General features: G+C 38.4%; 1 protein-coding gene and 1 long non-coding RNA gene across 2 annotated transcripts; both read right to left on the reverse strand.

The window, feature by feature from the left end:
* Positions 1-265: 265 nt before the first annotated feature.
* LOC133777707 (uncharacterized) lies at positions 266-14,639 on the reverse strand. Its single transcript, XM_062217417.1, has 9 exons — positions 14,207-14,639; positions 14,071-14,132; positions 13,831-13,945; positions 13,220-13,343; positions 12,612-12,692; positions 11,549-11,890; positions 9,569-9,735; positions 8,624-9,462; positions 266-2,512 (listed from the first exon to the last, which is right to left on the reverse strand). Exons 1-9 carry the CDS (start codon positions 14,557-14,559, stop codon positions 1,035-1,037), a joined length of 3,561 nt encoding a protein of 1,186 aa, XP_062073401.1. The 5' UTR covers positions 14,560-14,639; the 3' UTR covers positions 266-1,034.
* Positions 14,640-19,896: 5,257 nt separating this feature from the next.
* On the reverse strand, positions 19,897-22,499 carry LOC133777709 (uncharacterized). Its single transcript, XR_009868781.1, has 2 exons — positions 20,270-22,499; positions 19,897-20,150 (listed from the first exon to the last, which is right to left on the reverse strand). It is a non-coding gene; the product is annotated as an uncharacterized LOC133777709 (long non-coding RNA).
* Between the last annotated feature and the right edge of the window lie 5,342 nt (positions 22,500-27,841).

Here is a 27,841-nt window from a genome sequence, read left to right on the forward strand (position 1 = left end):
CTGAATTAATTTGAAAATAATTTTTTAATACAGCTTTGTATACTTTAGTGAAAGTTCTTTTATGTAAATCACCTGGATCACTCGACGAGTTCTAAACATTTGCCCTTTTTTCCACTTGGAAGAAAATGAATTAGAATGCCCCCTGTTTTTTTTTTCTTTTTTTAACATCTCGTTGGACGTTAGAAACTCCATCTAAAACATAAAAATGAAAAGAAATGTAGATTAGAGTCTCCTGTTTTCAGAAGAATGAATAATACATAAATGATAAATTTCAACCATGTTGTCACCAATAATTATAACAACAAAACAATATACATTACCATCAGATACAACCATTTTGTTTTACTGTTTCAAATCTATATATAACAGAACATTAAAATATATAAACGAAGTTGCAGTACCAGAGCTCTAGGATCTACTTTTCAATGGTTTCCAACACCATTCATCTCGACTTAGCTATCGCAACACATGAAACAATATCAATCACTGCAAAGCCCTCTCTAGCCCCATAGTCAATCCTTGAAGAAGATGAACAGTCCTCTCTACTGTTCTGTCATCGCCTTAAGCCAAGCCTCTCCTGGTCCTTCTAGTTAGTACAATTGCAATCAATCATATAGCTGCACTGTTATATCTCACCACAATCTGTCTGTTCCTCCATAAAACAATGTCCTAGTCAATCCATCACCACATACTTATTACTGATGTTGCTGTAAAAAATAGTAATATTCAGCATGTGATGATTCTTCTCCTATGACATTTTCCCTTCATTTACATATGTTAGATATTAAAAAAAAAAAATTGGAGCAAACAGTCCCATCAAGAACCTAATTATCTGGTAGAGATGCAAAACCACCATCTAACCAAAACATACAATACTCCCATTCCTTTCCTTCATAGGAACTTGGAACTTCTTTTTTCAACTTCCTCAACTACATGGTGCACAGATTCAGTCACAAACATGAATGTTGAACCTGTACTCAAACCACCTTTTCATAATTACAATATTTCTCAACATGCCAGAGTACGAGCATGAATCATTCAGCTGCCAGTGACTCTATCCCTCTGTCTCCCCAATCAATCATGTTGAAATGAGGCTTAGAAGGAAACACAAAAATAGTAGACTCTTCACTTGACGGTTGAAAAGCAGACGAGTATCTGACTGAAGTTACTGTAAATCTAGGCAATTGTTGCATGCCAGAGGCAAGTGGTACAAGCTTGTAACCAATGATTTGCTCAGATTTCGGAAGAACATAGATGGCGTCATTGTGTGACCCAGACAAAACAAAACTTTGAGCGTCAGCCAATGACAACTTGAGTTCTTGAAGCAACTGTGTTTGGTTCCACACTTTAATATAGTATGTAAAGGGATCTCCCAGAACAGCATAAGGAGGACATTCCAAACTCACGACTAACGGTGACAACTCGAGAGTCGCATCAGGAAGTCTTTGTTCAGTCAAAACCAAAGATACTGCTGAGACAGGTTGATCTTCAGTCCCAGAACATCTGGTCCATTTGATACGTACATTTCCTAACATGAGTTTTTTAATATTCATCTTTGGAATGACACTAAAAACCTTCTTAAACTCTTCTCCTGGTACAAGGGGCGCAGGGGCCAAGTGGTCACCACTGTTTTGCACAGAGCATAACTTTCCAATGCCATCATCTGAATCAACTGAAATGGATATCAACTGCAATGGTACATCAGAGCAATTTTTAGCACTAACAACAAGTATACTTGTTTCATTTAGAGGTAGTGTTACCAGCTGATCAGAGTCAGGAACTGGCTTGATCCTTGAGGGTAACAAAGGGTCATGCCTGTATGGCAGCATAAATTGATGGTTTATTAAGATTGCTGTCTTTCCTTCAATCTGTAAGCTCTTGTGGATGTTAACTTTATGGGCAGTTGAATCATTGCTATCAGGAGAATAACCCAGGGATGCATAGAGCATAACAGGTTTGGGTCTGTGCCACTTAATTTCCAATTTGCAAGACCATGAGTCTCCACAATTTAGAAATGGAACAGAAACCAAACCAAATGATTCTTGAATTTTCTTGATGTTTTCACCACCCTGATTAGATTCATCTTCCCCTTCTGGTCCGGATATGCCAAGAAGTTGCACGTGATGACTATCCAGAGTGATAGGTTCAGTTTCCCTTGGACTGAACAAACCACCACCCCTTACATCCACCAGATTGATCTTTAATTCACCAGAATGAACAGCATGTCCCTTAGAGGTCACAGTAACAGGTATCACAAAGCTCTCTCCAACAAATGCGGGGCCAGAAGCACCTAAATTAAGATCAACTTGTGGGTCTGGTTCCTCAACCTGGGTTGCTTTCTGTCCAGTAAATGCCAGAGCACGATCCTTGGTTGGATAAGCTTCCACACGCTCTTCAAACTTCCAAAGAGGCAAATCACCCATTGAAGCAGGACTCTCAGCTCTACAACAGATTGTGAAGTGGGGACCCATTTTTGCAATAACAGATATGCATTCAAGCTTTCCGCTTTGATCTGGAATCAGTCAACAAGCTCACTTTATTATTAAAAAATGGGAACATGGAAATAACACAAATTACTAACGGTAAAATGAGGGGAAAAATGAGAAAGCAGAGAAGACAAAATAGCTAAAGGTAAAGTGACGAAATCTCAAAATAAGAAGAGAACCCCTTCTAATGTAAATTACTAGCACTAATAAAATTTCTAAATCCTTAATATCAACCTAATCCAATTGCTGGAACAAGTGGTCTGATATTTTCAAATCACAAGGAAAACAAACTCAGTAGCATTTCAAAGGTCTAAGTTTACCCTTGAGTACCGTTTTAATTTAAGGACTTGATAGCTGTTTCTATATTAAATTCCATATTTGACCATACCTTTTCACCTAATAGTTGAGTCTTATATACAACTAATTTAGTTTTTTCAACCTACTGGTTAAAGTTAAAAACCATTGCAGGGGTTAGTTTTGGTTTTTTTTTTAAAAAAAGAACTTACTACACTTCTAAATATAATTAGTAAGCTTTCCATTTATGAAATTAAAGTTAAAAAAACACGTCATGTAATCATATGAACTTAAAATTGCACGCTATTTAAATAACTTGACCAACTGATGTGACTAGCTTACGAAATCAACACCATTTTAATATTTATTCCCTTTGATTAGGTTCTAGCAAACACTAAGCCTCCTAGAGAAATCACTTACACACATTTGTTAATCCGAACTGCAACTAATAATATAATCTTATATGGAAGGGCAGGTGTACAAAACTTTGAAGAGCAAGTACATGTTAGGCTTGATAAGCCTAGTATCCGGTTCACCTATACTAGGAGGGGGTCGGGTCAGAAGGGTCAAGGGTAACTGGGTCATTTTGTGTTAGTTGGTTAGAAGGGCAAATTGGGTACTGAGTAGCCTATTAGTGGGAAAAGGAAGCTAGTAATTAGTTATGCAAGAATTGAGATGATTCTAGGCATCATGGGGATATTTTCCTCTCTGTTTGTATGAGACTCATAGCATATTTTTCATTCAACAAAGCTTCAGATTATTCATTATTGGTTTACTGTTTTATTGCTTGCTATTCTATTTTCTGGTTTCTACTATTCTGTTTTCTGGGTTCTACAGAGATCGTAGATAGGTCCTATTAATTGGTATCAGCAGCCAGGACCGGCGTTCGGTGTATGCCGGTATCGACGAGAATGGAGACTCGTGTTGTGGGTGTTGAATCGGCCTTATCCAGTGTCCAAAACCAGCTCAACGATCATGGATTGCTGCTTAAGGATCATGCGTTGGAGCTGGGCTCTCTGAAGGACGTGTTGGATCGTTTGGTTACTGCCCAAGGCAGGGTGGCAGATGAGCTTGCTTCTCTTCGCGAAGGGTCTCACGGTATTCCTGGTTCGGGGCGTCGTCTTTCCGGCGAGGGGTCTGTGGCGACTGGCGGGGGCGCTTCCTCCGGCCGTGTGGTGGATGGTGGGGATAGACGATCTGAATTTCGGGCTCGGAAGATCGAATTGCCAGTTTATACGGGAGATGACCCAGATGATTGGACTTATCGTGCGGAGCGCTACTTTAATTTACAGCGATTGTCTCCGGCCGAGCAACTGGAAGCGGCGGTCTTGTGCCTTGAAGGAGCGGCTCTGTCTTGGTTTCGCTGGGAAAATCAGTGGCGACCCATTCCTACGTGGGAGGAGTTGAAACTTCTACTCCTCCGGCGATTTCGTCCCACCCATGAGGGGTCCGTTTATGATCGGTTCTTTGTCCTCCAACAGGTCACTTCGGTTCAAGAATATCGTCGACGATTTGAAGCTCTTGCTGCTTCGGTAGAGACAATGGGGGAGGCTGCATTGCAGGCTGCTTTTTTGAAGGGCCTTAAAGTAGAGATCCAGGCCCCTTTGAGAATTTTGGAGCCCAATGGGCTGTTACACATGATGGAATTGGCTGAGCAAATTGAAGCCAATCAAGCTTTCACTAAAAGCTTTCGGACTGGGCCTAGTGGGCCCATTAGGGCACATCCACGACCACCTTTGACCAGCCTCTCCCTACCTGAACACAGTAAGGGCACTTTTGTCATCTCTCCATCATCTTCTTCCTCTTCTAGCCCTAAACCAGCGGCGGCTCCGGCGACGTCCACGGCGTATCGCCGCCTGTCTGAAACCGAACTCCAGGAGAAGAAACGCAGGGGAGTTTGCTTTAAATGTGACGGGCGTTGGACTCGAGGGCACGAATGCTCGCAGGCGGAGGTTCAGGTGGTGATTATTCAAGATGAGGCCGTGGATGCACCGGCCACTGATCCGATTGGGGAGGTTCTGGGCATTGCAGCAGCTACGGAGGCGGCTGAGGCGCACATGGTGGAAGTTTCTCTCAATGCAGTGGTCGGGTTGACGTCCCCCAAAACTATGAAGATTTTGGGTTCTATCTTGGGCCACGAAGTGGTGGTTTTGGTGGATAGCGGGGCGACACACAATTTCATCACCACGGAATTAGCCCAGAAATTGGCATTGCCATTATCCACGACTGATGCTTATGGAGTGCAACTGGGCAGTGGTCAAGCAGTGAAGGGGGAAGGCATATGTCGCTCGGTGCCGTTACATTTGCAAGGACTGGAAATAATCGAAGATTTCCTACCGTTGCAACTAGGCAGTACTGATGTTATCTTGGGCGTCCAATGGCTGCAAACTTTAGGGGAAACCACTCACCATTGGAGGAACCATACGATGAAACTTCGAATCCAGGATCAGCCCGTGGTTTTACATGGAGACCCTCTGCTTCACAAGACTTGCATTTCGTTGAAATAAATGGTACGGCTGCTCCAACATGAGCGGCAAGGCGTTTGGGTCGAGTTGGGTTGCGCTTCAGTTATTCCGGGCTTGGCAGCATATTCGGATGAGATACAGCAACTTTTACAGCGGTACAAACATGTTTTTGACACACCAACTTCGCTACCGCCGCCGAGACGACATGATCACGCCATTGTCCTTCAGCCCGGCACCACTCCAGTGAGTATTCGCCCCTATCGGTACCCACATGGCATCAAGGATGAGGTCGAGAAAATTGTTCAAGAGATGCTGAAATCAGGGGTGATCCAGCCAAGTAACAGTCCCTACTCGAGCCCTATTCTTTTGGTTCGAAAAAAGGATGGCGGATGGAGGTTTTGTGTGGATTATAGGGCCCTTAATAGAGCCACGGTACCCGATAAATTCCCCATTCCAGTTATTGATGAGTTGATAGACGAGTTGCATGGGGCTCATGTATTTTCGAAGCTTGACTTGCGCTCGGGGTACCATCAAATTCGGGTGCGGCCGGAAGATATCCATAAAACGGCCTTTAGGACTCATGAAGGCCACTATGAGTTTGTAGTGATGCCATTTGGACTGACCAACGCCCCCGCCTCCTTTCAATCTCAGATGAACGACATTTTCCAGCCCCATCTTCGAAAAAGAGTATTGGTCTTTTTCGACGACATCCTCGTTTATAGCCCGGATGAGGAAACTCATGTCAAAGATCTTGAAATCGTGTTGCAAACATTGTCTCACCACCAGTTTTTTGCTAATTTCAAGAAGTGCTGTTTTGGACAGCGGCAAGTTGAGTATTTGGGTCACATTATTTCAGGCAAGGGGGTGGCGGTGGACCCTTCTAAGATCCAATCTATGCTGGATTGGCCGCTGCCCAAAACAATTAAAGAGCTGCGGGGATTCCTTGGGCTCACAGGGTATTATAGGAAGTTTGTCAAGAACTATGGGGCCATTGCTAGACCTCTTACTGACCAACTCAAAAAAGACCAATATGGCTGGACCGAAGAAGCTTCTGCTGCATTTGAAGCACTGAAGAAAGCGCTGACCACAGTACCTGTCTTAGCACTTCCAGATTTTACCAAGCCGTTTGTGGTTGAAACTGATGCTTCGGGGTTTGGCGTAGGAGCTGTTTTGATGCAGGAGGGACGGCCACTAGCGTATTTCAGTCAGGTATTGAAGCCCAAAGCGAGGCTGAAATCCATATATGAAAAAGAACTCATGGCTATTGTTCTAGCGGTACTCAAATGGCGACCTTACCTCCTAGGACGACGATTTATTGTGCGAACAGACCAGAAAAGTCTCAAATTTCTGTTAGAACAGCGGCTGGTTACTCCGGAACATCAGAAGTGGTTAGTCAAATTGTTGGGATTTGATTTTGATATTCAATATCGCTCAGGGGAAACAAATAGGGCGGCTGATGCTTTGTCTCGGGTCGGTCATGTGGAATGTTCTTTACTGACATCTACTACATGGCTGGATTGGGAGCTAGTTGATTGTGAGGTGGCAGCGGACCCTTTTTTGTCTCGGGTTAAGGCAGATTTGGAGCAAGGAAAAGTCATTGCTGGGTTTTCAATATCCCAGCAACGGATACTGTACAAGGGCCGCTTAGTTTTGTCCAGCACTTCAGCTTTGTTACCCCATCTTTTGCGTGAGTATCACAGTTCGCCCATAGGGGGCCATTCGGGGGAGCTGCGAACTTACCAACGACTAAAAGGAGATGTTTATTGGGTAGGAATGAAGGCTAGGATCTTGGAGTTCGTGCGTTCTTGTGAGATTTGCCAGCGAAACAAATATTTAGCCATGTCACCAGGGGGTTTATTGCAGCCTTTATCGCTGCCAGCACAAGTTTGGGAGGAGTTGACTATGGATTTTATAGAAGGGCTGCCTAAGTCGGAAGGTGTAGACACTATATTCGTGGTGGTGGACAGGCTGAGTAAATACAGCCACTTTATAGGCCTTCGGCACCCCTTTAATGCTAAAATGGTGGCTGAAGCGTTTGTTACACATGTAGTCAAGTTGCATGGAATCCTGCTGTCTATTGTGTCTGATCGTGACAGAATTTTTCTCAGCCATTTTTGGTCAGAATTGTTTAAACTACAAGGGACGGAACTTCGCCATAGTACTTCTTATCACCCCCAAACGGATGGCCAATCCGAGGTTGTGAATAGGTACCTAGAGACCTATCTTCGTTGTTTCGCTTCGAACCGTCCAAAAGCTTGGGCTAAATGGTTAGCGTGGGCTGAGTATTGGTACAACACCACTTTTCACTCCTCCTTGGGTTGCACTCCATTCAAGGTCTTATACGGGCGTGACCCCCCACCGTTGATTCGGTACGCAGCAGGTACCACTCATGTGATGGCTGTTGACCAGTTACTGGAAGAGCGCGATGCATTCTTGGATGACTTGAAAATGCACCTGCTGCGAGCACAACAGAAAATAAAAGAAAGAGCGGACGGGTCGCGGCGAATGGTGGAGTTCGCTGTGGGAGACAAAGTATTTGTGAAATTGCGGCCCTACCGACAGAAATCATTGGCTACCAGAAAGAATGAGAAGCTGGCAGCAAGATATTACGGCCCGTTCGCAGTTCTGAAACGCATTGGAAAAGTCGCTTACCGCCTCGACTTGCCTCCTTCGTCAGCCATCCATCCGGTTTTTCATGTTTCGCAACTCCGCGCTGCTGTCGGGACTGCTCATTCTTCCACCACGCTCCCATCCACTTTAACTTCAGACCTGGAACTTATTGTAGAACCTGCTGAAGTGCTGAATATCCGACAGAACCCAGCCTCTCCAGACCAATGTGTTGAAGTGCTTATCCGCTGGAAGGATCTGCCAGATTTCGAAGCTACGTGGGAGAAATTTGAAGCTATACGACGTCAGTTTCCGGCATTCAACCTTGAGGACAAGGTTCACAACTTGGGCGGGAGTAATGTTAGGCTTGATAAGCCTAGTATCCGGTTCACCTATACTAGGAGGGGGTCGGGTCAGAAAGGTCAAGGGTAACTGGGTCATTTTGTGTTAGTTGGTTAGAAGGGCAAATTGGGTACTGAGTAGCCTATTAGTGGGAAAAGGAAGCTAGTAATTAGTTATGCAAGAATTGAGATGATTCTAGGCATCATGGGGATATTTTCCTCTCTGTTTGTATGAGACTCATAGCATATTTTTCATCCAACAAAGCTTCAGATTATTCATTATTGGTTTACTGTTTTATTGCTTGCTATTCTATTTTCTGGTTTCTACTATTCTGTTTTCTGGGTTCTACAGAGATTGTAGATAGGTCCTATTAGTACATGTCAGTTATCCTTGTCTATATGAAAGAACAAGAGATAATAATTGATTTACCAGATTTGATGTCATATGTTAGACGCAGCCACCTGTTTGAAGAAAGTGACAGAGAAGGAGCAGTCTCTACTCGTTGACTCTGCTGATAGTCATTTGCTGAATCTAACTGAGTTCTTTGAGAATTCACAACAATGAAATTGCAAGCAGACTGATTGAACTGGACTTCTAATTGGTCAACCTCAACAGTAAGAGGTAGTTGCGATAGAAGTGACAATGTAATCAAAGTGGAGGAACCAGGCTTGATTATATGTTCATGGAAAGCAACTGAAGCAAGAAGAACCACTCTGAGGGGACTGACGAGATCAATCTCAAGATGAAGTTGATTAACTCCAGTTACTCTGAGATCAGCATCACTTTCAATTGAAGTCAAACCCGACTCTCTACTAATAACCCCAAACACTTCCTTGTGTATTAATTCCTTTTGTTCAATACTTGCAGGCCCAGCTGGATTACATTCCTTTCTGGAATACTGGACACCGTCAGTATCAGATAATACAGGGAGTGCAGCCATTTCAAGAGAGTACTCTATAAAATCCTTAAGCTGACCTTGTTTCCTAGAGCATTCTCGCAAATAACCCAATACTTCCCACAACAAGGAGACCCATCCTTCTTGTCTGTATAGATTTGCAATACCATCAAAAAGTTGTTTTGCACTGCTAAAATCTCCCACAACATAGTATTCTGTTGCCATCTGGAATCCACAAAGAGCGCCCATTCTCTGGACTTTGAAATTACTAAATGATTCATACGATTTTTTAAGCAGAGCAATAATTTCAACGGAATCTTGAAGCCTTTTTCCTTCAGAAATGGCATAGTGAATATATTCATCATCGGTGAGTCTGAAAGTGAAGAAAAGAATATCAAGCCTTTAATAGAAAACCTATGCCAAATCAAAGGCAATATTTAAAGAGAAAGATGGGTGTACATTAATAAAGCATGACTTACAGTTGCATTAGAAATGCATTTCCTTGCTCAATTAATCGAGCAAACTGACCCACGAATAGTGAAGGTACCACAGAGTCAGTACTATTATCACTCTCATTAAAAGTTTCTGACAATGAGACAGCACTTTCCAAATAAGATCTCTTCTCCTTCAAGTACTTAGCAGCCAACTGTTTCAGGGAAATGTTTTCATTCAACTATGTCATAAACATCAATAACTAAAACAAGTAGCTGAATTTCTAATTAACTAAACTTTCCAGCAACTGGATAATAACCAACCAAATTAAATCTGACTGTGGGAGCCATCTAGTAAAATTAAAACTGCCCATAACTATTCTATTTTTAATAGAAAATCAAGACATTAATAATGGGAGGACAAGTGCAAAGGCGAGCATTTCCCATAAAAAGTGCGATAGAAAAAAACTAAGCAATGGACAAAATCGCTTGGAGAAAAAAAATCATAATTAAATATATGTTATTAATATATATATAGTAAATTTTGGGTAGTTTTGCAAATTTTTAGTTCTAAGGGTTTTCGTGTCTTTTCTTTCTCTAATCTACTCTGAGATTGGAATCTATGGTTGTAATTTAAGATGATCGCTTATTATTTTCTGTAATTCACCTTACTCATTAAAAGTAATCTTGTTTCGTATTTAAAAAACAAGACTAATTTGAGTTGTATAATCAAATGTTTTGTGGATAATCTATTGAAAAGGTTTAAAAGGGTTTAGGTTAACTATTCGCTTAATTATAGTACCTTTCAGAGTATATCTTTTGTTAATAATAACTAAAAAGTATGTCATGAAAGGGCATAACATACTTAGCCATTAAATGATTTTCCCAAACAAAATGCACGAGATCTGAAGTCATGCCACTCCAAATTCACATTTTAAAATGAGAAGTGAGAACATCATCTGTTACAGGTTAACTGATCACCACTTATCCACTACATTTCTATTAGACAATACATCTATACTCAGTTAAGACATCAGAGCTATGCATGATGATGTATGTGTATAAACTTAAAAGTTCCTCAAAATAGGTACCAGAATTCTCAAAAGATTATATATATATATATATATATAAATGCACAAATGAAACTTTTTCATAAATGATTTACATACTAAAGACGTTGCATGCAAGGGGGCAGATTTGCCATTCCTCTCTTGATGTTACATTTTTTGGCGTGTTTTACAAGAGGTAAATGGGAATCATTAGTATGGTATTGATTCCCATTTACATGTTTATTAAAAATTAGTAATGGAAAAATATGGTGGGACCCACATAAATTAAGAAGAAAAGAAAGGAATGCAATACCACCCACCTTCCTAAGGAATGCTATTACCCGTATTGATTATTTTCTTGTTTTATTGGGGGACCCATATAAATTAAGAAGAAAAGAAAAGGAAAGGAATGCAATTCCTCCCACCTTCCTAAAGAATGTCATTGCCCGTTATGATTATTTTCTTGTTTTATTTTATTTTAATATTTAAAAATTAAAAAACATTTTTATCCTTAAAATAGTTATGTTATCTCATATAACGTAAAATATCACTTTTTTATTCTTTTTCTTTTATTGCCTTCCTCTTATTTATTACTTTCATTATGTCTCTCTTTGCAAAGTCTATAAAAATGCACAATTTTCATTCTAATCTTCATTGCAATTTTTTTTATTCCAAACACGTTTTTCGCCTTCAGACAATAATATTTGTAATTATAATATTATTAACTTTAGAAAATATGTCACCCATAATATCTACTATCATGAAAATTTTCTTATTCACTTTTAATATTATATTTAATAATAAGGGCAAATTGGATTGTAAATAAGATAAATGGTTACGATTCACTTTTCACTCATTTTAAGCAAATAACATAATACAGATCATGATTCCCATTCCTTTATATTTTATTCCCATTCTATTCATGGTTTAGTAAATGTGCCATTAAAGCTTTAAGTTCAAGGTAAAGAGAACCGCTTACTTGATAATAGTTAGCTGGACGTAATTCCCACTCAGTCAAAGATTTCTCTATGGTGCCTGCAGTGAGAGATGAGATGCTCTGAATGGCTCCTGAACTTGTCTCTAGCAATTCAGCAAATACCAGGAATTGTCTACTCATCCACTCCCAATGAAGAAAAACAGCTTCTGGTGCTCCTATGAGCTTTCTGTATGAAGCATTGTGCAGACGAAACCATGTAACGGCTTCTATAATCTTTCCACCGTGCAATAACAAGGTTGATATTTTGAAGTGCACTTGCTCTGCAACAGTTTTTATCTCAATTAGCCGTTGTATAGCCGGTAACCTAGTCGATGTTCCAATCATCTGCATACAATATTTGACATAATCAAAAATGAAAAATAGAATTATTTTTGACAAGATTAAGTTTCTACATATTTGAAATTTCACACAGAAAATAGTAGTTGATTCACAACAATTCAGGGATTAACAAGGATTGCAATCTGTAAGTCCCCCACGAATACTTCATTATTCTTGAAATCACATTGAAGATAGAATCATTTGCCAAGCATAATTAAAGGGTTTGGAGTTTGGAGACTCTTCAATTGCACAGATAAAATGCCGAGTATCTTATAAGAATTGTTTCAAGACTAAATCAAGTACATGGAAGAGTTCTCCAACCGCCTATAGGTCACGGTTGGTGGAACATTTTCTGATGCTGACATAGCCTTATACAATCTGATAAAACAAGACTGCTGAACAACTTCTCAGCAAAAAGGTCTGTTATCTTTTTAGCTAGGAACTTGGCAAGCTAACTTCCAAAACCCAAAAGTGAAAGAAAAAAAAGACGCTTTTAAGAAATGGAACTTGTATGAATAAAGAAAGAATATAAGTTACTGAGTGAACGAGTAATCCAACCAAGAAGAAAGAAAATCACAAAACAAGACTTCAATCCTTTGTAAAATCAAAAAACAGAAAGCCCTACAAATCTTTTAACTCAAAAAAATTACTCACTGATAGTATCAACAGTCTGTGACTAGTCTTAAGGATGAAGGAGTCAAAAGGAAGTAAAGAAATCATGATATACCTCTCGCAGTGTGTGATAAGCATCCTCATAGAATCTAATAGCTTCAACCCAATCCCTACGAAATTCAGCATACACAGCAACCTATATTTTCAAGGTATGATTGAAAATTAGAACCAAAAAGAAGGAAGTGACAAATTAATTCTGGAAATGTCCAAATTACAATTCCAATACTGCCATAAAGGTTACACAATTATCAAACGACCAAGATTGCAGTGTCTTAGTTTTGAGTCAATGTTTTGACTAATAATAAAGAATAAAAAATGCAGTTTTTCACATTCCAAGAATCATTAATGAAGAAAGCAGTCTCGCATCTCATCAGTGTTTAAATCTTTTAATGAGCAAGCGAAGTAAGAGCGTTTGCACCAACAAAACTATACTGCTGTTTGCATCAGATGTTACTAGTGCAAACAAATCAAGGAAAATTGGCCATAATCCTTTTCAGATAGTTCTATACATTGAGTCAAAGAAAAAACATGATTTTTAAGAATCAGGACAGTCAACAACACAAACTAAAAAAAGAAATAATAAGTAATTCACTAAAATATATGATTCATAGATTCTAAACTGTTACCACAATTTTGACCAAGATCCAAGTCAAAGAGGCTTGCCTTGAAACAATAGCGAACTTGGAACTCAATTGAACTACAACTTTTCTTCTCAATTCGCGTTTTAATCCTTCGCCCTTCGTCTCTATAATATATGTTTGCTAGTTCTCCAAATATGCTGCCCAATCTGCACCAATATACAATTCAAACCAATAAAATCTATTCTCTTTCTTTCTTTTCCTTATTTTTCTAAAGAGGATAAGTATATACACACATATATATACATATACGAGCTTCTTAGGTAGTGTATCACTTTTGCCCCTATCATAGGTGCATTTTCTATTTTCAGCACTTGAAGAAATCATAATCCAATTTTTTTTATATGACTAAATACATGATAGTTATAATAATCATCCTTGAAAGGTTATATAGTTTATTTTCTACGCCCATAAAAAAAATCAAGCACACTTACGACTTGACTTTTTGAAATCTAATTTCGGCACATTAAATTATTCGGAATTGACCGGATACATGTTTAACTATAATGTAAGTGATGATAAAAAAAAAAGTTGGGTGGGCTGAAAATAGAAAATGCCCCTTAGATATGCCCCTAAATAAGAAAATTCATATAAATATATATATATATAAATTTGCATAACATGAAAAATGCATACCTCTGAAGAGATTGTTTCAATTCAGTTTCATCATTTTGTGAAAAGGTAACAAAGTACTTCGAATCGATTTCAGCTCGCTTCCGTAGAGCGAGCATTCGATCTTCAGTTATGTCATCTGTATCAAATACAATTCCCATTTCATCAAAGTCTCCTCTTTCCCAAGCATATACAAAATGTGTACAAATATACAAACACAAAAACGAAAAATACAAGAGAATACATGAAACTACATCTACCTACCTTTTGAATGAGAATGAACAACCACAAGTACCAATCTAATGTTCCGCGCACGAATCACCGTTCTGAAACAAACACAGAAAGCTCGTAAGCACTTCTCTTTCAGAAGTAACGGCGAATTAGGTGAAAGAAACCATACTTGAGATTATCAAGATCGGAGCAAAGCTGAAGCCACTGAGCAGGATCGCCAGAAACGCAATCAGAGGAGAAGAGAGCAGCAACGACGGCAGGAATCTTAGTGCGATGCTTCAGCAGCCAATCTCGCTTCAAAATCCCAGACGAGACGGCGGAATCAGGATTGAAGGATTGGTCATCTTTGGGCTTGGGGGCTATGAGAAGAGAGATCTTGGAAAGGTCCGGCAATGCAAGAGAGTTGATTGGGGGCTGAAGAGAGTGGAGGTGTGTGGATATGGTTTGGTGAAGGTCAGGGCATCCAGCGACCGCGACCAGACTCACCGGTGGACTCCGCATTTCTTCTGGGTAATCTTCCATGGCTGCCAAGGAAGCTCGTTTCAGTTCCTCTGCTTTCGTATGTAAGTCGTCTTTAGATTTAGCAGCGTCGATGGAGCAGTGGCTTACTTTCACTTCAATTATACTTATTGGGCTCGTCTTGAGCAAAAAATTTTTATTTATTGGGCTTGATGGATCCATTGTTGGGGGTGTACTTGGACTCTTTGAACATGTCTCGAAATTAGATCCCGTATCCATTTTAATTTTTACTCATTATTTTTAACTCTTATTTTAGTACCCAAATTTTCAATTAATATACCCATTATACTCCTTCAATTACATGTTTTTTTTTCTCCTTAAACACACTACAATTAGAATGTATTTCTAATTTAACTATAATATGACACATATAATACAAATTACAACAACACTTAGAATCATGTACTCAAATAAAAGTAATTTGGGAAATCTCATGATAATAATAGGTAAAATTCAACTAAATATATTTAGTGTCTAATTTTAGTTAACTACTCCTAAAAATGGGTAGTTGTCAACTTTTCCCTTGAACTGGTCACGTATAACACAGAAAATGAGATTTTTCCAAAAATAACCAATTGCTTTTTATAAAGAAAAATATCATATTATTGTGTGGAAAGTTATGGTCACCCATTTTCCTAGCACTCAATGAACCAAGTAATTGGTTTTTTTTTTTTGAAATAGGTCCCAAGTAATTGGTTACTTGGTTATTTTATAAATCTAAAAGTGATTCCTTTTTTACTTTGAAAAAAACATCAAAGTAACCAATTGTCATTGTTCCAGTTTATTAAAAAAAATGGATTTTTTCTAAAATAACAAAATATCATTAAAAAAACAACATTTTTACTCTTACCCGGCAAAAACAACTTTTGTACGTCACAATTTTTTTTTCAAAAATACTACTATTGCTCTCTTCTTCGCAAGCGGCAAGAACCCCACCTTCTCAAGCGACCCACGGCGTCGGCAAGCTTTAGCTTTCATAAACAGCCACCGCAAACCCGACAAGGAGAGAACTCCATGAATGTCGGCGAGTAGTTTTCTTCATTAATAGGCCATGGAAGCAAGCAACGAGGGGAGATCTCCATGAATGGCAGCGAGAGAAGATCAATAGAAGACCTCCATTAACGCCAGCGAGAGAAGATCCACAGAAGAGTTATTTACGTGAACAGAAAAATCGTTGATCTAGAGTTACCCAAACATTTCGAAGTAAAATCATTAAAAAAAATTATGAGGTTGATTAGTGTGTGGTTAGTTTAATTTATTCATCAAATTTGGTTGCTCTTTGTTTGATTCGGGTATTTCTCCTTATAGTGTAGTTGTGTTTCTCGTTGATTTTGCAGATCTAGAAGGGAAAACATTGAATTGAAAAATCTAGGCAGTATATTAAGAACAAGGAAGGTATTTTAAAATTATGTTGTTGTTCAGTTGTTCGCTTGTTGTCCTAACATTGTTGTCACTTAAATTTATATAAACGTGAAAATGACAATGTTGACATTCTAAAAAACTTTAATTTATGCACATCTCAAATAATGAAATCGATACCAACTTTGAAGATAATGGAAAATTGATCCTGAAACACTGCAAATACAAAGACGTCCTACAAAAGCAACATCAACTACTATAAAGCAACATGAAAACAACAAAACTTCAACTACAATATCAAGTCAAAATAACGCTACTCATTCCTAAAAATAATTGATGATAATAGTCTCATTATTTACTTGCAGTTGAAAATAAAATAAATTGATTCAAGGTATCCCTTGTGTGACTATAATGGATACAAAAACAACAGTCACTCATTCTCTTTTTCTACTATAGAGAATCAACAATGCATCAAATTTGTGTTGCTATTGTGTTGTTGTAAAATTGTTAGTAATGATTTTTTTCTTTTACCAGTTTATGCTGTGTTGCTTTGGTGTTGATGTAATGTTGGCAAAACTAAAATTGGTATGAAAGCTTTAAAATTACAACTGGGGATATCATAAATTACAAGCAACATTTTGCCAAAACAAAAGCTCGAGCGAATCCTTAATTTTGGATGAAATGTGATGTCCAACATTGATACAAACTAAAAAAAAAATTTGACAATAATCGAGAATTGTAATATAACAACGAAGTAAACTAAATATAAAAATAAAGATGTCTATAATTTGAAATGAATGAACATATGTCAAAAACATAAAAGCAACAACTCTTATGTTGCTTTCTTGTTGTTATAGCTTTGATTACTTTGATATGCATGATAATTTTTCCCACTTCAAAGCCCTTTATTTACCTTTGGGTTTGATTGAAGCTTCACCATTACTGTCCATATTTCCAATTTCTTCATTGACAAAGTACTCAGCAAATGACGCTACAAAAACACCACAATAATTACAAAACAACAGAAAAACAACATATTACTAATAAAAAAAAAACCAACAAAACAGAATAAACATTTAAACATAACAAATATGCAATAGATACTTGCTTATTTTCTTGCTCAAACAATTCCTAAAAGAGCCAAACACAACCTAAACACTAAAAAAACCCAACACAAAACCCTAAAATAACACTTAATAAAAATAAAAAATAAAAACACACCAAAAGAATTATAAAGACTAGCACTAAACAACCAAATCTCAATCATTCAAGCATTAAAATAACACTTAATAAAAATAAAAATAAACAAGCACACCAAAAGAATTATAAAGACTAGCACTAAAAAACCAAATCTCAATCATTCAAGCATTACATCAAACACATTGCATGCATTGTGAAAAAAAGGCACTAACATATACCAAAATAGAACAAAATAAACCAAAAAACAAGGTAACAAAAAAATAAAAAGAAACAAGATAATAATATACATAACAACTTAAGGAGTAAAAACATAAAATCAACAAAATGAAAAAAATACAAAAACATAGTGGGTAACGCCAACGATGGAGAAAAGTGGCCGGAAGCTGGCAGTGATGGAGAAAAGGGGCTGGAAGCTACTGGAGTGCGGTGACGAGGAGACCAAAGTGATGATGAAAAGAAGGTGAAGCTTGGGCAAAGAGGAAGAAGAAGAAGAAAAGAGAAAACGTGTTGGAGGAGGAAGAAGAAGAGAGAGAAGGAGATGGAGGAAGAAGAAGAAAGAGAAAAAGTGATTGATAGGTGTCAGTAAAGCAAATAGTATTTATATAAATATAAAACTTAATAAATAGTATATAAGCAAATACCAAATAGTAAAAAAGTTAAAATATATGTCTAACCGTATTTTTGTAATAAAGGTTATTGAGCTCAAATTCATAAATCAAGTCCTTTAAGTTGAAGGAACTCAGGGAGGCGTCGGTCTCCCTCGAGGAGCATTCCAAGCTCCAAAAGGCTCTTCAGGACTAGAAGACTCGTGCCTCCGAGTTAGAGACCTGCCTAGCGGTGGAGCAGTATAGGCTTCAAACCCTTGAGAACACTTCCTTAAAATTGGAGGAAGCCATGGACCGTTCCAAGGTCGCAGAGGAGGTCGTGCACAAGGCCATGGAGGACACCTGGGAGGCACGAGAAGAGACCCAGGTTTCCAGAGAGGAGGCTGCCAAGGCTGTGGGGGAGGCCTCACAGCATGCTGAGGACGCCACCAGGGCTTAAGGAGAAGTTATACATGCATCTTCAAGGGTGTACGCAGGTGATGTTGAAGTGGAGGACTTGAAGCGTCAAGTCAAGGAGCTGAATGACTATGTTCCGCCCTCAAGAATAAGGTTGATTAACTAGTAGAGGACACCCTCTTTGTTGCATGGCAAAGCAACAAAGAGATGGAATTGGCCTTTGCTGACGACCCCAACATGAGAATGCTCTTTGAGGAGCGTCTCTAGGCGGATGATGCTGCGGCTGCACAGGCTCATGCGGCAACGAAAGTGGGTCAGGCTCCCGAGATTAATCTTATGATTGACCTTATTGTGGAGGTTCCTTCGGGCGAGATTCAAGCCCTTGTAATTTTTCCTTTTTATTTTTGTTATGTAAATAGGCCTACATGCAACTTCTTTTATTAGGGTATAAACAATCTAAAGCTCGAGCCCCCAAGCATAATTGTATATAATTTTAGCTTTCAAGAATAACCATTGCTTGCACTATTTACTTTCCTTCTTGCCTTATCACTTAAACACATTAATTGGTGCTTATTAATTTTGCAAATTGGTCTTAAATTTCATTAGGTTTTTTTTCAATTCTCAACGTAACTTGTCGTCACAAGGATATTTTATTTTAACCTTAATTTGTCTACTATATGTGGGCCTCAGTTGTGAGTTTCAGGTCCTAGTTAGTGCAACTAGGGACTTGTGCTTGAGTCCTAGCGACTCGAGTCTTGACAATCCACCTAGTTCTTTGACGCCTTTAACCACTTACTGTTGATTCACGGGCTCGTAGTCCTCAAAAGTAACTTTAGTATACTGTTGCGTAAATTTAAGCAAATATAAGTGTGCAAGTATACACACTCAGCAACATAAGTAATAAAGTGATAAGTGAATATCGCCTCCACAGGGATTGTGTTAACAATAAATTGTGTAAAATCAACACTTAACAAATTGGAATAAAGCATATGATAAAGATTTGATTAAATCTACAAAAAACTAAACAAGAAAGTAGATAAAATAAACAAATGAACGAGAGAGCAAGACAATGATGATGAACTAGAATAATTAATTCCTCCTAAAATGTAAATATGATGCTAATGTTGTAGTAATATTGTGACAATTGAGAATAATTAATCTAGAATTCTAATTTAGTTCATAGCCCTCTATCAAAATCACTATGATATCAATTATATAATTTAACTAGCATATGTCCAATCTAATTACAAGAATACATTCCCAAGCACCAATTCCAAAAGATTATGCAAGGTAACAATATATGTCTATATTGTTACAAAATTAAAATAAAAAGAAATTAATCTTGCACCATTCAAGTCTTATGTCTATTAAATATAACCATTTTCACACTACTACAAAAATTGGCTTTTCCGACAATTTTTAACTGTCGCTATTAAGCAACGACGACAATCAACTAACTGTCGTATTTGCCTTTGCCAGCGCAAGAGTAGCTACGCCGACAGTTAACATCTGTCTCCATTGCAGGCAACGCCGACAGTTATTAGGTGTCACTATTGCTGGCAGTGCCGATAGTTAAAAACTGTCGCTGTTGTGGGGCAACGCCGACAATTATTAGGTGCTGTTGTTGTTAGCTACACCGACAGTTATTAGGTGTCGCCGTTGCTTGCAAAAAAATGATTTATTTTTATTTAAAATTAAAAATTATGATTTAAACAAATCTAAAAAATTATATATTAAAATAACAAAACTTATAAAAAGCACTTACAAATCTAATAAAACAAATTTTGGAACAAATATAACACTGCTACTTGATTCAAAAAGTAGCATTGTCTATAAACATAATCGTCTTGACCTTAAACAATATATAACTAGATTTACAAAGTAAATAATTAACCACTAAAAAAAGAATCATTTACTCTAATAAAAATTACAAATAAAATAAAACACTAAATTCATTGTCAAACAACATATCTTTCTTCTTCTTGTACTTGTACTCACCCTCGTCACCAATAGTCTTTTCAAAGTAAAAATTGACTGCCATGAATTTATTTATAAAATCATCCCCGAAACATGAATAATCACATTATAATACACCAAACATGAAAAATTATAACTAAATTTTTATTGTAGTGTAAATAAATAAGTTTACTCACAATTGTTACACATCTCTCTTGCCACCAATGTCTCTGTCCAAGTGTGACAACTTATTCATTGCGACATCATTTATAGGAGTATTGTCATTAAAATTTTGAAGAGAAAACATTGAAGTATAAAAGTAAATCAAACAGAAAATCGGACAACATATCTCCTAATTTAATAGCCTAGCCATCTATCACAATCAACACAAACAAATCAATAGGAAAACAATTGTCAAATAATAAAGGGCATACCACACCTAAGGGTGAGCTAAGAAGCACATTAAATAGAAACAAAACTCATTAACTCAATAAACAAAGCCACTCACTAAACAATGAAAGAAAAACAAGACACCCATCGAGTATAGCAAAGCAAACCAAGAAACAAGATACCACATACTAATTCAAGCTAACAAACAATAAAAGGCCCAATTCTAAACTCAATGTGTTTCCATCTTATTGTGTGTTCATCTTTCTTGAAGATGGGTCACTTTTGAACAAATACATAAATATTAATTATAAATAATACAACAAAGCATTTAGCAAATGTGAAACCTATAAAGTCATCGACATGTGCCCGCATAAATCTATAAAGATATGTTATGTAACTGACATTCACAGAGAAATAACTACCTATGATCAGAATAATTTTTTTTTGTTGTAAAAAACTGAAATGCTAAGTAAATTATTCTCACAACTAGGGAGGTGGGACGTAGACAAAATCTCCAGAAGTAAATTTTTAAATATAATATAGGATACAACACCCAAAAAGTCCAAAACAAGACACATACAACTAGAAGGAAAAAATAATAAGGGTAAAACAACATCAAAGTAACAACAAATCAAATAAAAAAAATGCATACATTCTTAAACTAATTGTCACTATTATAAATTTATTTCTTCTCAATATTCATACCTCTTTAAAAATCTTAAAGAGTAATACAAAATAAGATGTGGAAAATTTTGATTGACCATTCATTCAAACAGTAATCTATTTTAAAGGCATCTATTTAATTCACAAAGTAGTGAAAAAGCCAAATAAAGTATATATAAACGACAATGATTATTTGTGAAATTACTATGAGTATATATATGATTACATATATTCTTAATATAAGCATATGTGTGTATATATATAGTTGCTTAAATTTTCATCAATTCTATTTTGTAAAATAATTACGAACATAAAATTGTATTTAATTAAAATAATAAAATAAAAGCATTTCTAGTTACTTGAAAAGATAAACTAAATATTTATAAGTTCATTAAAGGAATATAGAAATGAGGCCCAGGTCAATACAAAATTTGAACAAGAGATGCCCCAAACAAGTCAAAACAAAGCAATTGAGTTAAAAATGGAAGAACCAAAGTAATATCATTGAGACTACAGTGAAGCAAGTGCAACCAGAATAATAAGACTAACTTTCTCTTAAAATTTAAACCTAGTTGTGTATATAAACTTAAAACTATTTGTTTGCCTAAACTTATGAAAGTAGGCCAAAATCGTAATGAATATGAACGTAGACATTGTTAATACATTAGTATAATAAAACAAGTTATATGACTAATTTACAAGCAACATCATAGAAAAGTGAATCAGAACATTACATTGATTTCGATTTCTATTTTTAAGCTTATATATACTGAAGCTCATCTCATTCAATTGATATACTTTAAACACAAACAAAATACTTAGAAACCTAATATATTTAAGCACACAAACTGATATGTCAAAGAAATATTTAACTCAAAGAAAAGTTCATTAACAACCTTTTTTGTCTGCATTGAAACCGAACTTGAACAAATCTACAAAGAAACAAATTAAAATCAGAAGAAAAAAAAAAAAAAAAAAACCTTGGTGTCGTTCATGCCCTCCGTCGAAGTTGTTGTCGTCGAAGCCAATGCCATCATCACCGAAGTCGTTGCTGCCGTTTATAGAAGCCCATCATCCATTGTCCCGTCACCGAGCCTCTAAGCAGACGTTCATCACTTTGCGGTGCCTCCCCGCAGTAGCCCGTCGTCACGTCGCCAAGCCATCACTACACCCTTCCGACCTCCCCATCAATCCACCTGTAAGAGTGAGGGTGAGAGTGCCGAGAGGGAAACGAAGATAGAAGAGAGAGGGAGAGGGAAAAAGAGTGAGCGGCTGAGAGAACGTGAGAGGGAAAATGTTAAGTGCTGCTTCTTAAGGGAAATGAATAGGCTTTGGGCTGGGCTTCTTAAGTGCTGCTGAGAAAAAATTAGAAAATAATTGAGCCCTAACCTCCAAATATGAAAAGAACCAAATCTGAAAAGAATAAGTGAATGGGGACTAATTTTGATAAATACATATTTACATAATTTAGTTTATTTTTAAAATTTTATTATTCATTAATTATATTTTACATTTTTTTATTTAAATTTTGGCGACATTTTATAATTATCATCATTGGGCTTTTATTAACTGTTGGGGTTGAGGTCAATAGCGACAATTTTTAACTATCGGCATTAGTCTTGAATTAACTGTCGGTGTCAGGGTCAATAACGACAGTTTTTAACTGTCTGCATTGGTCTTGAATTAACTATGGGCGTTGGGGTCAATAGCGATAATTTTTAACTGTCGGCATTGGTCTCGAGTTAAATGTCGGCGTTGGGGTTAATACCGACAGTCAAAAGCAATGGTGACAGTTATTAAATGTCGGCGTTGGTTTCTATGCCTACAATTTTTAACTGTCGGTGTAGAGTCCCGCTAAGTAATTACGTTGGCTTTCGTGGTTGGGTGTCAGGAAAGACCAGTTTTGTAGTAGTGTCAGCAGCCACAATTAATTCAATTACTCACTAAAGGTGATCAAGCAATAACAAACCTATTAAGCATGAAAAATACTTGAATGAATAAAACGCAAATAACATTTAGCATCAATAACAACGTACCAAATTCACATATTAGGGTTCAACAATTATTCTAGCTACAAAGAAAATTAGCTCATACCCAATAATATAAAAATAACAAAAAAAAAAATATATCCATGGCTTTAGAAAATATGAAATAGAAGACAAAAACTCTACTTGTGGCTCATCCTCAGCCACATTTTGGTGTTCTCGTTGAGAGCTGAATTCAAGACGTTCAAAAAGATCAAATGGCGAAAACGGCTAGAAAGACTGGACAAACCTCTGGTGCTGCACCATCTCAGCCTCGTCCACAAAATGTGGTTGAGGATGAGCCACAAGTGGAGTTTGAAGAGGAGGAAATGGATTCTGAGACCTTGAGGACGACATTGATTGTGTTGCAAGAAGAGTCAGCCAATCTGAGGGCAAATAAGGAAAATGTGGCTAAAACGATGGCGTTGCAGCAGAGATAAATTGATAGGCAACGCCAAGAACTGAATGAGAGGCAGGCCGACATGGATCACCGACAGAGGGACGCCACTACCGCCCTGGAGGCAGCCATTCAGTTGGCTCGAGGACAGCCCGCGCCAGCTTCTCAGCCGGATCAGCCACCCAGTGTACTGCCACAACAAGATCTACATTCAAATTGTCCACAACATCACCACACTCTGCCTCCACCAACAAGCCCTCAGAGGCTGGGGCAGCCTCCTGCTGCTCAACAGGATATTCCATTCCAACATCTTGACCAGCAACCTCCCTCTACCGCTGGTCGAGATAATCCTCAACAGCAAAGGCAGAATAGGGCCGGGCAACCTCCCCGAAGCCCTAGACGCCAAATTGCTGAGGAGCCAAATCCACCAAGCAGGAGACAACGTCCTTTTGCTGGCAGGAGACAGGTCGAGTCAGGCTCTGTAGTCAGGGGCCCCCCACGACATAATAATGCCTGGGGACCCATCGACCAACGCAGGCCTCCACCTGACGGACGAGACGTGCCAGCAAGGGGAGGGGAAATAGTGCGATCAACAGGTCGCACCATAGTCGGTCACGTTTCAGGGATGGGCATGACTACAATGAAGCTGATTCTGGCAGAGGAAATGTTGGTCAAAGGCAAGGAGAGAGGGGTGAGGAACGGAATCCCCCACCAAGAGAAAATCGGCCAACGAGCTAGAATGCTAGGGAGCAGCCTAACGTCTTTGATCGACTGGGCGCTAGCGAGCAAAGGCATAGGGATGATGATTTGAGGGACGTACTCAATGACAAGTGGGAAAGGCATGATGAGTATGCCCCTCCAGCACCAGTCGCCCAATAGTACCAGACACTGTACAGGCCCAACTTGATGCGTTGAATCAGGTCGTCCAATAGTTAGTGAGAAGTCAAACATCCCACATTGAATATGATCGGAGAAGAGGCACTCCGTTCATACAAAGAATAGCAATGGCCGAAATCCCAAACAAATTTAAGATGCCGATCTTACCCAACTTCAATGGATTCGGAGACCCAGTTTCTCATGTGAATAAATTCGAGATAATGGCACGCAATTTGACAGCGATCTATTCACATATTTTTGTGAAAGGCACGGGATTATCAAGAGTTTTTCTGCAATAGCCCATCTGCAAGCAAACAGACAAGTTGAAGCTGTCAACAAGACACTAAAGGATACCTTGAAGAAAAGGCTTGAAGAAGCAAAGGAGGCATGGCCAGAACAATTACCTGAAGTCCTTTGGTCGTATAGAACGCCCCATCGAACAGCAACATGCCATACTCCTTTTCCTTGGCCTATGGATATAAAGCTATGTTGCATGTTGAATTAGATACACCATCGCATAGAAGGTTGGCCTACAATCAGAGTGTTAATAGTCAGTTATTAATGGAATCTTTGGATTTGGTCGATGAAAGGCGCGAGCAAGCTCAACTCCAAGTAGCAGCTTACCAGCAAAAGGTCGCTCGATATTTCAACTCTAAAGTACGCGAAAGAAAATTTAACGTGGGAGAATTAGTATTTAGAAGAGTTTTTCTCAACACCCGCGATCAAGATGTTGGCGTTCTTGGACCTAAGTGGTAAGATCCTTACCAAATTGAAGAAGTCCTCCAACCAGGCACCTATAAAATTGCTCGCTTAAATGGAGATCTCATTCCTCGCTATTGGAAAAGATAACACCTATGCAAGTATTATCAATAAAACAGTTCTTTTTAAAGAATTGACTTGTATTAATTTCACTTTTTACAAGTTTATGAACAAGGGTTAGTCAATCATATGACTAATCGCTTATAACTGTAAGATCAATTGTTTTTTTATCACTCGTACAGACACGATTGTCCATTTACTATGAGAAATAAAAGGAACTGTGCGCAGCCAGTTATTCTTGCCAATTATTGTATTTATTACCAATATTTGCTCATTACGTGTGTTATTTTGCTATATAATCACTTTTTATAAGTATTTTTACGAGTAGTAATGTTCGAACAGGTCTTGGTCTTGGCAAGTGACCAAGGACCTTAAGCTCCTCAATCACTTGGGGGGCATATAAGGTACTAAGCAAGCAAAGCATATCAACAGGCATATGTAAACACAAGCAAAATAAGGGAAAGCATACTACGGTAGAGTATTTTTCAAAATTTTGTTAAATAAAAACAATGTACTATGCTAAGTTCGGTCATGCGAACAGATGTTATAATAAAATGCAAATATTATAATATCAAAAGTAAAATGTTTTACACCGCGAGCAGTTTTTACTCGGATGTAATTGTTAATTAAAAGGAAAGCTGCCTACACAGCAAAAAATTGTCTTGACATCACAAACCGTGGTTCGTGTGTCCTAGTTACAAATTAAATAAATAAAGTTAAGAAGCAGCAGGAGCAGCTGGAGGATCTTGTTGAGGCTACTGGTCGACTGTGGTATCAACACTCTCGTCAACGCCTTTAATACCTGTGGCCAAAGAAATCTCAGGGGATCCCTGAGTTGTCTCCTCTTTAAAGTGAGCAACGCACTTTGCCAACTCAGCCTACTTCATACGCTCTGGTAAGTAATCAAAGTTCGCCTCGCGGTTATTTTTCCATAACATATAAAAGCAGTTAAGTGTTGCTCCCCTGAATCTCTCCAAGTCACTGGCGTTGGTTTCTTCGAGCAATTTAACTCGCTCCTCCAACTCAGTAGTTTCTTTCCTGCTGATAACCAGTTCGTCTTGGAGTTTGGAGGCCTCTTTGTAGTTCAACAATGAAGAATCCTTGTACCTCTCTTTAGACTCCGTGACTTTGACCAGGGTCTCCTTATGTTGTTTCAGCTCCTCACCCAGCTTGGCAATCTTCTCCTCAACAGTTCTTAGTTGTTCGACATTTTTCTCCTCAACCGCCTTGAGCTGCTCGGCATGTTTGGCCTCGGCCATTTGGAGTTGTTTGCCAAGCCTCTCCTCAACAACTTTAGTCTCTTTAGCGCATTCGGTAGCCTTCGCCTTCGACCGATGCCAGCCAGTACTCAAGGTTAGAACTCCCTGCGATCAGAGAAAAGATGAAGTTGTTAGTAGAAATAAAAGGACAAAATAAACAATTAATATAACGCCCTACTACCTTAGAGCCGTTACTAAGTGAGTTTAAAATGTGCAATTAACTCGCTCAGCGAGATTTTTAGAACAAAAGTGTGATTAAACAAAAAGACAAGGCTGTAATCTTTAAAAGTACTTCATTTCACTAAAAGTTCCAGTAGTTTAACATTTGGGATCCCGAAATGAGGTTTGTAAACTATTTATAACTCATAATAGATACACAGTTGACAATTTTCAAAAACAGAGTTTAGTACAGCCATTTCTCAAAAATGCCCCCAACCAAAGCAGTCGGGTAGGCCAAACATGTACGCGTCGCCCCCACGCTCTCCTTACTCATGGCTGGTTGACTTTCTCTTTGCCCTTACCTGCAACACAGAACACCCGTGAGCCGAAGCCCAGCAAGAAAACTCACACAATACATAACATATGCATATCATATAATCACTATAGCAGATAACTCATATTTAATCAGACAATCCATAAGATTTAAACACAACCACGGCCATGCCGTCCCAGAAGCGTTACCAAAGCTTGGGATCTCGGTCTACACCGTAAGGATATCCCATGTATCCATTGGGGTCTCACCCTAACCACAAGCACTCCATGTGCCAAGTGGTATTCCCGGCCCCATTGCCGTTCTTGGCCCTTCGCCGTTCCCGGCCCTTCGTCGTTCACTTTGCTATTACCACATTTAGCATTCTCAAGTAACATTCAAATATATATATCATTCATTAAAAACTACATCCTAGCAATGATACAATCTAGGGCCGTGCCCTGCAACAATACTATGGGCCTAAGCCCTGCTCTACGGGTGCTACAGTTTTCTTACCTGTATCCCGAGCTTTCCGATGCACCAAGGCCGCGAGCACGGTCCTCTAACTCGAGCCTCTCCAAAGACCTAGTCACAACACATATAAACACCCTTTAACGCTAACCAATCCAAAAACCACTTCCCAGGGCCAATCCCACACTCTCGGAATCCCCAAATTCCTAAAACAATACATCGGAAACATCCCCCGAACCCCCGGAGCAAAAGCTCAAAATTGCAAAATTCCATGTTCTGAAAATGGCCTAGCGCCGCGGCGCCCAGCAAGTCAGAGAGCACTCCTCCTTCCCAGAAACAGCCTCACGCCACGGCGCCAAAGAACAGGGCCGCGGCGCACCTTCGCGAACCCAGAAATCTGG

Source organism: Humulus lupulus, chromosome 5 (assembly GCF_963169125.1).
Source record: "Humulus lupulus chromosome 5, drHumLupu1.1, whole genome shotgun sequence".
NCBI classification, from domain to species: domain Eukaryota; kingdom Viridiplantae; phylum Streptophyta; class Magnoliopsida; order Rosales; family Cannabaceae; genus Humulus; species Humulus lupulus.

What these genes read in the sequence shown, in the direction of transcription:
- LOC133777707 (XM_062217417.1), bottom strand. Translation starts at nt 14,559, where the DNA reads ATGGAAGATTACCCAGAAGAAATGCGGAGTCCACCGGTGAGTCTGGTC. An exon ending in AAGTTCGCTATTGTTTCAAG is followed by an intron (nt 12,693 to 13,219) that starts GCAAGCCTCTTT and finishes TTGAAAATATAG; the next exon opens with GTTGCTGTGTATGCTGAATT. An exon ending in AATGCATTTCTAATGCAACT is followed by an intron (nt 9,463 to 9,568) that starts GTAAGTCATGCT and finishes CTTCACTTTCAG; the next exon opens with ACTCACCGATGATGAATATA.